At 34.0% G+C, this 9,980-nt stretch overlaps 1 protein-coding gene across 1 annotated transcript; it reads left to right on the top strand.

Annotated features, from left to right (window-relative positions):
- The first annotated feature begins 1,908 nt into the window (after window positions 1–1,908).
- Window positions 1,909–3,230, top strand: LOC141392264 (uncharacterized). The gene is made up of 3 exons (XM_073965216.1): window positions 1,909–2,112; window positions 2,842–3,009; window positions 3,075–3,230. The coding sequence occupies exons 1-3, from the start codon at window positions 1,909–1,911 to the stop codon at window positions 3,228–3,230; spliced, it is 528 nt and encodes a 175-aa protein (XP_073821317.1).
- The last annotated feature ends 6,750 nt before the right edge of the window (window positions 3,231–9,980 follow it).

A 9,980-nucleotide genomic window follows, 5' to 3' on the forward strand; every position in this document is an offset into this window, starting at 1 on the left:
TACGAACCAATATGCGTTGACGGTGAATATGAACCACGAGCTGTATCTGCTATACGACGACATCAATATTGTTTAACGTATCGACATGTAGCGATTGCGTTGGCTATGTCATCTCATAAGAATGGGCAAATATGAGGCGTATAAATACGAAACGCTTGGCAGTGCACGCAGAATTGTCAAGCCAAGGAATAGATGGCGCAAACAAGTGGATGAAGAGATGAAGAGGCGCGGTATTCCAGAGTGCGAAGCAACAAATAGAGAGAATTGGAGATCTGTTCTTAGTTCGGCCTATGTAACAAATGTTCTCTAATGGGCCAGCTAAGTAAGTAAAGGAATTTTTGCTATTTCAAGGTCTATTTAAAAAATATTTGGGAAAATGTTTTTCTGGTTTTTTCGACCTCAACAATTACAAATGTCACATCTATATAATATATCGACGCCTCCAAAAAATAGTATGCTAAGTCGACTTAGCATGTTTTCAAGTTCTTTACATTTTTATATTTAACGTCCTTAAACTTAAATTCTGTCAAATTTTGGTAATGATCGGACAATCCGAACAGAAGTTATAAACAAATATTTACTTAGCATAGTAATGAAGGTCAAAGAAATTTCCAAACTTTTAGAGCTTGTCCTGCAAAACTCGCTTTTCAGAATTAGCAAACTATTATTTGGAGGTGTCGAAAGTCCTTTTACTTAAATTCTGTCTAATTTTGGTAATGATCGGTCAATCCGAACCGAAGTTATAAACAAATATTGGATTAGCATAGTACTGAATTCAAAAAAATTTCCAAAACTTTGAGAGCTTCTCCTGCAAAACTCACTTTTTAGACTTACCCCCATTATTATAAGTCTTCTTTTGTTATAGTTTGGATTTACCGAACAGATTTACAGCGTTCCGGTTAACTTAAAGTTAAAAGTGATGATGGAATTTCAGGTAGGAGCTTCTTGTCATTAACTTTCAATGTGAAAATTATATGTTTAATGCCTCCAAGTTAGTTTATTTTGCATTTTCAAATCCATCAGATAGTAAAAGAACACATGTAATAATGACCCCTAAACTGTCAATATCTTGTTTTATGAATACTGACAATAATTACAATACATCTTTACGACAAATATTTCTTTTTTTTTCGTGCGTAAGTGTGCGTGTTCTTGCCTTCTCGAACAACGCCGTATCTATGCATGTTCGTGCCTAGTTTTTTAGGCACGCGCCCATCTCTAGTGGAGGGTATAAAAAGTTTGGCCTCTCCAAACTTAACAATTTATATTTAATTTATTTAATTTATTTAATTTGAACATTGAAAAATTGATATCTAGCGAAGTCCTACACACACATCACCCGCTGTGCTGGTTAGACTACCTTCCTCAGGCATATTAGATGTTGTTGTTGCTAGACAATTTTCGCCATTTTGAGCCCCTATTTATACATCCAAGATTGCAAATTTGCATTTGTGAATTTCAAATTGAAGCTTTTTTATTTTCAAAGACGACTCATTTGTCCCCCTTCTATTCCAGAAATCAATTTTTCAATATTACATTCAAATTACAGCCAATGGCTTTTTTCCATTGTAGACTGTATATGTCAGTCACATCGAAAGATTTTAAGTGGATTGTGGTTCAGAACGATCAGAAGTTTTTTTTAATGGAAAAGGATGAATTAGAATAAGGTTGTAGCCATGTCGTTATTGCCATCATATAACGATATCTCCTGATTTTTACCATTTTTAAGTTTTTTTTTCATCGACAATTAGCTGCTTTGGTATTTTGGGTTGTAAACAGTTATACATATGTTGCTAAATTTAGTTTATAATTTGTTTTGATAATACAATTAAAATTTCATTACGCTGCTTATGAAACAACAAACAAAGTTCGAATTCAGTCAAAAACTTTACGTGAACATTATCTGATATGAAGTCATTATTGATAGTTCCATTCGCATTTGCGTTTTTAAATGTTGTTGCTATTAAAATACGTTTTACCAATTTGATATGTCAAGATCTTAGACCTGACTTTTCGTCCACCCAAAAATGTCGTCTTGTTGTTGTAAAACGTGGTGTAATCTCTCTCAATGTACATGTAAAGCTGTTGCAGGTGCCAGTTAATAATATAACGGTGAGTTTAAGAACTTTTGTTTTAACTATTTACATTCTCATTGGAGTTGAAGACTTTGTTTATGGTGAAAAGACAATTACGTCCAATAAGAACAGCGTGTCAACACAGAAAATATTTGAAAGGAAATTCTTTCAGATTATGGAATAAGATCGACAAATAGTGAATACATGTAACAGGGTTTAGAAGTTACGCGGGATGTAACCTAAATGTGGGAAAAATGTCTTCAGTTTGAATTCTTTACATTCGACGCAAGGTTTCCCGTAAGCCTTACATTACATACATATATGTATGTAGATGCATAATTTCTTCAGCGGTAGTGGTGGATTCATAGTGTGTCAGATACCACTTGGATGGCTTAGTTTTACCCAGATCTGTCATTGGTAATCACATTAGGAAAGTTATATTTGAAAGGGCAACACTGGACCTTAGCACCTTTGTAGTGAAGCCATTATCACAGTTTAAGGTATAGTTTCATACTGCCAAAATTTTGCATGAGGTAAAAGTGAAGGTCAAGGAGGTAGCCAATAATTTTGAATGGTGACCATAACTTATATCCCAATATATTTTTTGGATTTTTATTAAAATTAACGTTATTCCTCGAAATATTTTGAGATGTCGGTCCGTGGCACAATTATGAACAAATCGTCATGAAATTACACATTTATTTAAATGCCGCCCGACATTATACCTTCCTTAATTGTTTGTATTATTCTTTTTCTATTGTTTCAGGTTAATTTAGCTGCTTTCAAAAAAGCCAATGGTTTTAAACCATTCCTCTATAATATAACCGGTGATTTTTGCATGTTTATGGCAAATCGTAAAAAGTTCAAGTTTGGTGAGGTATTCCTGAATGTTTTACTGAAAGAATCTAATATCAGCCATACATGTCCGTATGATGTAAGTATTTAAAATAATTAACAGTTCTACCATTAACAGTTCTAAAAAAGACTCTATTGCTGCAGCACGATATCATTGTGGACAATCTAGTTTTGAATGAGCGTAAATTTGCCTTTTTGCCACTTCCTCGCGGCGAATATATGTTTCAGTTGAGAGTGGCTGCTTACAATGTATGGAACACCTTGGTTAAGGTCTATATAAGCATAGATGGGGATTTGTAAGGTACAAATGATAACATGTATGTATGTAATATACCGCCATAAGAGAATTAGCAATAAAAATGGTTATACCTGAATTAAATTTACCAACAATTTAAATTGAACCTCGTTTATCTGGCTCACTCGGGACCGACGGCCGGTTAAAGAATTTTTTTTTTAAATTTTGCTGTTTTTATTGATTTTTATAATTATAATACATACTATAGTTTGTTAAATGTCATATAAATATAATTTTAAAATTCATATAATTATATTTATTATTGTTTAAAGTAATTATGTAATGTTGTTCATTTTTTGCGTGTGTATTTTTTGTTTGTTTTTGAGTAGATTAGTGTATATTCGAATGCTATTGTATTGAAGAACGATATTCGACAGAACTACAAAACAAACACAGACAATTGTACTCAAATGTATAGACACACAAGTATTTTTTATGTCAATAATTTGTTAATAATCTCTGTTAACATAATTATTACTTGTATTTTCCTGAAGATGATTGCAGACTTCAATTGAAATATTGGAAAATAAAGAAACCAAATAAAAGTCAACGCCCGATTTTTATTTTTAATAAGCCTATAGCCGAACAAAATCAATACTGCATTTTGTTATTGCTTGAGCTTATGTGGGGGTTTTTGGCTCTATTGTGTAGCTTTCGTTTATTTATTAACGTATTCCATCGGGAACATAAACATAGAATCTCCATCATACTCTATCCGATGCAATGTATCTTAACTCATTAAATGATTTTCCGGTTTCATTAAGAATGGTTCTTCGCCAGGTGGATTTTGGTCGTCCTCTGCTGCGATTACCCTGCCGATTCCAACTCAATGTTTCGTGGCATATACGTATCTATAATTTGTATTTACGTCGTTTTATTTGTGTGTTAATATCTTCTTGTTGAGCCAGTGGTAGAAGGTCTTCATTTGAAATGGCCCTAGGCCACCAAATTTTTAGAATGTTGCGAAGACATCTGTTTGTGAAAACTTGCAATTTATTTTTAATATTTTCATTCACTAGCCAGGTTTTAGATCCATACAGTAGTACTGTCATGTCAGCAGGCATTGTATATATGCAGTTTTGATTTTTGAGAATATTCCCCAGAGTTCCAGATATTTTTAGGCTATTCCAGATATTTTTTGATGGGTTGATGTTGCTACCAAGATAGCAAAATTTAATGTCATTTTCAATATGTTTTCCGTTCAGAAAGAATATAGGGTTTCGGTTTGATTTAACAAGCATGCACTTAATTTTTTTAGCGTAGGCCAAATGTTATTGCTTGCTCGGATAACACTGGTCAACAGGACTTTTATTTCAACCGAAGTTGCAGTTGTTTCTAGATGAAATCGGCGAATTATTTTCAAATCCGGTCCCGTTTTTCTCCATCAGCTCTTGTTTTTGAGATATAGCTCAAAATCGGTTTTTGCGAGTTTAACCCAGACTTTCGTTATTTTTGGATACAAACATATATTTTTTGTGGGTTTTTCGACATTAATATATTAAGGAGATGTTGTACGCTCGATAAAATCGTTTTTGAATTAGTTATGGTGGGTATATATCAAAAAAATATAGAAAATATACGACGGACCTTGTAAAAATTGCATATTTTGAGTACTTTAAGCTGTAATTACGTCATCGGGGGAAGTCATAGGATCTTCATATGGTACTCCGGATATGCTTAGGGTGTCTACTATATAATCCAGTATTCAAATGTATAATATAAAGTTCATAGCCCCCATGATTCGGCCATAACTTAAAAATCGCCATGAAGACTTCTAAAGGGAAATAATTTACCAGTGATATCTTCACCACATAAACCATTTACTTTTCAATGGCAGTCTTCATGATGATTTTTAGGTTATGGCCGAATCATGGGCGCTATGAACTTTGTATTATATATTTGAATACTGGACTATATAGTAGACACCCTAAGCATATCCGTATTGCCATATGAAGATCCTATGACTTCCCCCGATGACGTAGTTACCGCTTAAAGTACTCAAAATAAGCAATTTTGACAAGGTCCGTCGTATATTTTCTATATTTTTTGATATATACTCACCATAACTATTTCAAAAACGATTTATATCGAGCGTACAACATCTCCTTAATATATTAATGTCGAAAAACCGACAAAAAATATTTGTTAGTATCCGAAAATAACGAAAGACTGGGTTAAACTCGTAAAAACCGATTTGGAGCTATATCTCAAAAACAAGAGCTGATGGAGAAAACCCGGGACCGGATTTGAAAATAACTCGCCAATTTCATCTAGAAACAACTGCAACTTCGTCTGAAACATTCAACTTTTTCAATTTTGTTGAGCAGTGTAATTGATTGATTTTGGATTGCATATTTTCTCAGGTTGTTGCAATCATCACGATGTTGCCGGCATATTACTGATCTTTGGTCTTTGTTTCGGTTTGTTGAATATGACAATATTTCCTTGATCGCCAAAATTCGAAAAACGAATAGGCAAATAAAGAAGAAGATATATCGTCAAGGTGATAGTTGATAGTTTCGAAAGCTTAGCTAATTTTGCCGTTGTGGAAAGCTCTCATCGCTTTTATCAGATTTATTATTTTGGTAGGGACGCTTTTATTCTCAAGTGTTTCCAGATTTTATTTCTGTTAAGAGCGTCGAAAGCTTTTACAAAATCGAATAAGGTTAAATACAATGGCGTTTTGAACTCGTTGCACTGTTCGATTATCAATCGCAGACTATTTATTTAGTCCACATAGGAGCGGTTAGGTCTGAATCCGGCTTGTTCTATACGAGGCATTTGTCTAGTGGCTGGAGTATGCGGGTGAGTAAAATTCTATTGAAAATTGTGCATATAGTGGTGTTAACGCTAAGCTTATCAAGTTGCTGTCACGTTTTAAGCCTTCTTTCTTTGGTATTTTTATACCCTCAGAATTTATGCTAACGAGGTATATTCACTTTCATACGGGCAAAATGTGCCTCATCGAAATAATGGGTTTAGACCCCAAGTATGTTTGGACAAAATACGTTTCAGACAATTTGGAGTCGATTTAGCAATGACCGATGCCTCCCAAACAAAAGTTCAAACATTTTCGGAAAAATTGTGTGCACGATAACTCTTGAAGGGAGTATCGATTTGGTCCATACTTTACACATCCTAATATATCTGCCAGGTATAGATGAGGTGGCTGGAGAGCACGTAAATCTCGAACTGGTCAACCGGTTCGGTCAGAAATTTGGCCTTCGACATATTTTGTCCAAACTTAGTTTCAGTTCAGTAATGTTGGTGACATTTCCTGAGTATTTCCGCTATGTAAAACTTCTCCACAAAGTGGTGTCTTAAGCCGTTCGGACTCGGCGATAAACAGTAGGTCCCATATCATTGAGCTAATATATATATGTATATATATATGAATCGGAGTGCACTCATTGATATGAGAGAAGTCTCCCTTGTCCCTTCAGGGATGTTTGTGGAACAATTATATATAAATAGTTTCAGTTCGAAGATGGGCAATACCGGTCCAGCACTTCCAATACTTCCCCCCAAAATTACAAAAAAAATTTCACTAAAACGGTATGCATGCTACACTTTTTGGAACGGGGTAACCAATTTGGTCCAAACTTTCGATCCTCTAACATTTTGTCCAAATTTAGTTTAACTTCCAAAAATTACCAAAAAGGTACCTTCCCTGCAAAACTTCAAAATTTTTGTTTAAGTGCAGTTTAGGGTCGGTTCGAAGATCCTTTGGAAATGTATACCGTTGATATTCGTTGTGGTTCTGTTTACAGCGATATTATGTTTTCCGTGGACAAGTTCATGCTTCATGGCCTACTGGTCCAAATGTTATACGATGACACACTGAAATAACTAGTGGGTGCGATCTATCAAAAAGATAAGACTTCCAAAATAAGATCCACTTTCATAATGGACTATGTCGGTCCATTCCTTCAAGTACCTCCTACGCAACACTTTTGAACATTACTCCTAATCCACATTTTTGTCTGAAAGTTCAAATGTTCAAAAAGGGTCTCAAATACATACATTCGATCTGTCCGTAGATAAAAGTTTCAATTCACATAGGCTGAGGGTATATCTCTGTCGGCAAAGCCGACTGATACTTTTTTACTTGTTATTATGAGGCTTTGTTTATTTTTCTTTTTCCCAGATTTTTGTTATAAGTGGCGAGAGTATTTTAGCGAAATATTCTGTCAATATCTGCTGTTTTACCATTTTTTAATAGTATTATTGCCTCTGTTTCGGCAGTGTGATTTTTGATATCCACAAAGTGCTCCATCCATCTTTTGAGCTGGACGTCTGTGTCCGTGAGAATAGTTCCGTTTTGTCTTTAATCGGTATATATGAATTTATTTTGTACTTGAAAGTTTTCTTGTTATGTTAAAAACTGGTTTTAAGTCTCCACGACTTGCTGCTGCCTCGGCTGCGGCAGCCATAGAATTTATAAAATTGCGTTTATCGTTTCTGGCTTGTTTCTCCACTTTTTTGACAAGCTGTAATATTTTAGCTTGTAATTGTGATTTTTGGAGGGAATCTTTTTCCGACAGTAATTTTGTATTGGATTTACGTCGCTCCTCTACTAGATTCCAAAATTCTTGGGATAACCATTTCTTATGATCTTTTTTGTGGAAGTTTATTGTTTCGACAGCAGTCTCTGATAATGCGTTTTTAATTTTCGTCCAGTCAGTTTCTATGTTAAGATTCGGCGCTTGTGCTAATGGTATCTGCTGGTATTTATTTGAAAAACTGGACAGAAAATTTGCGTTTTGTTTCTTAAGATTGCAGTTTGTTGATATTAAAAGGGCGGTGTTTTTGGCACAAAGTTGTTTTTGAATGCTCTCGGCTTGGAACTTGTTCCCACCCTGCGGGACTTTTCTCAACCGGTTTACAAAATAGTTAGTTATATATGCATTATTCTACAACTAACAACAAATTGGTTGAAAAGTCATCTATAGATCAAGCAGATTGAATATTAAAAAAAAAATGGAGAACTGACTATCTCTGCATTACTATTCAAGTAGTTTTTAACCAGTTGGAAACTAGTCGGTTACAAAGCAATTTTTCTACAACCAACTATAAATTAGTTGAAAAATCATCTAGAGATCAACCAGTTGATAACCTTGAATGTTCAATAGTGTGTTTTCGATGCAAATAATTCTCATATACACTTTCGTAATTATTTCGATATAAATGCAACATACAATTATACAAGCTAGTTTTGATAGACTGGACATACCAAAAGAGGAACAACAAGGGAACATAACTGAGAAACAACTGGTGTCAAAATAAAAAGTCAAAGATAAAAGCAAAAGAGAGAATTAAAAGAAATAAAATAAATAAAAAAATACTTTTTTCTCTCCCTTTAAGACAAAAACAACATTTTTCAACTGACTATAAAAAGTCAAAAAATAGTTAGATATAAATAAGTTAAAAATAGTTGGTTTATAACTAGTTAAAAGTAATGCAGAGATTGCAATTGTCCACTGCCTAGCTCATCCCCATGTTAAAATAGTTAGTTGGCGTAATGGAAAATAATCGAAAATAAACAGTTGTAGTTATTTTTAAACTAGTTATAAACTATTTTTAAACTAATTTATTTCCCCGCAGGGTCCCAGCTAACAATTTTTTCCGAGGGCTCTGATTTCCGATTTTTTTCCGAAATTTTCTGAACATTTTTTAGATATTTGTCGATTTCTCTAATATTTTTCTAGAAATTGTACCGATTTTCTAAAACTTTTTTTTAAGAATCTCTGCACATTTTCTGAAGAACATTAAGAATCTCGTTCCGAATTCGTTCCGATTTCTAATCGATTTTCTAAGGGATCTTTTTGTTCGAAAAACAAAGTGATTTTTTATAAAATTCGCATATACAGTTTTTGAATTGTTTTAATATAAATGCAAAATATAATAATTCAAGCTAGTGTTGATAGCTTTAACATACTCGTGCACATTCTTCTACTATTAATCGCAAAATGATAACAACAGGGAAAATCATTAGGACGTTTGAAATTAGAATCATCCATAAATAGCGCATTAAAAGAGAATTGTTTCTGAGTTGGAGATTTGTTCTGTGTTGTGTGTCAATATCAAAGGCGTCAGCGGCCAAGAATTTCATCAGATTTTTTCCAGAAAATCTAATCTTTTCTTCGAATTTTTCCAGAATTTCTTTCCGAATTCGGACCGATTTTCTCCAAAAAATCTAAATTTTCCACCGAATTTTCCAGAATTTTTTTTCCGAATTCGGACCGAATTCGTTGCGAAACTCTAATATTTTGTTAGAATTTTCTTAGAAAATTCTTTCCGATTTCGGTGGACACGTCCATACAACTTTTGTACCGAATTCGGCATCAGAATCGGCAACTTGTGCAGAGATTCTGACCGAATTCGTAAAGAATTCGAAAAAAAATGTTAGCTGGGGTATTACATACCATTAATTTGAATGTGTGCGTGTCCCAGCTGCATTTCCACAAAGCATGACTTCTATTCTTTTCTTGGATGTCTTGTACCGTTCGATGCATACATAATTCCTTACCAGTAACTAGCGAAGTCTGATGTAAACACTTTCTTCCAAAATAGACTTGTTTCGTCGCCGTTATAAATTTGTTCATCTGGCTGATATTCACTCTCAATATATTCCCGTAAGTCTTCTACAAAAAGAGACTGACCGATTCATAATCCGCAAATTATTTTTTCCTTATTGCTTTGAGAGTGCGAATTCCATTTAATTTTTTGAATTTTTCAACCTAACCACCTGCATT

Source organism: Musca autumnalis, unplaced genomic scaffold (genome assembly GCF_047663935.1).
Source record: "Musca autumnalis isolate F117 unplaced genomic scaffold, ASM4766393v1 scaffold_2, whole genome shotgun sequence".
NCBI lineage: Eukaryota > Metazoa > Arthropoda > Insecta > Diptera > Muscidae > Musca > Musca autumnalis.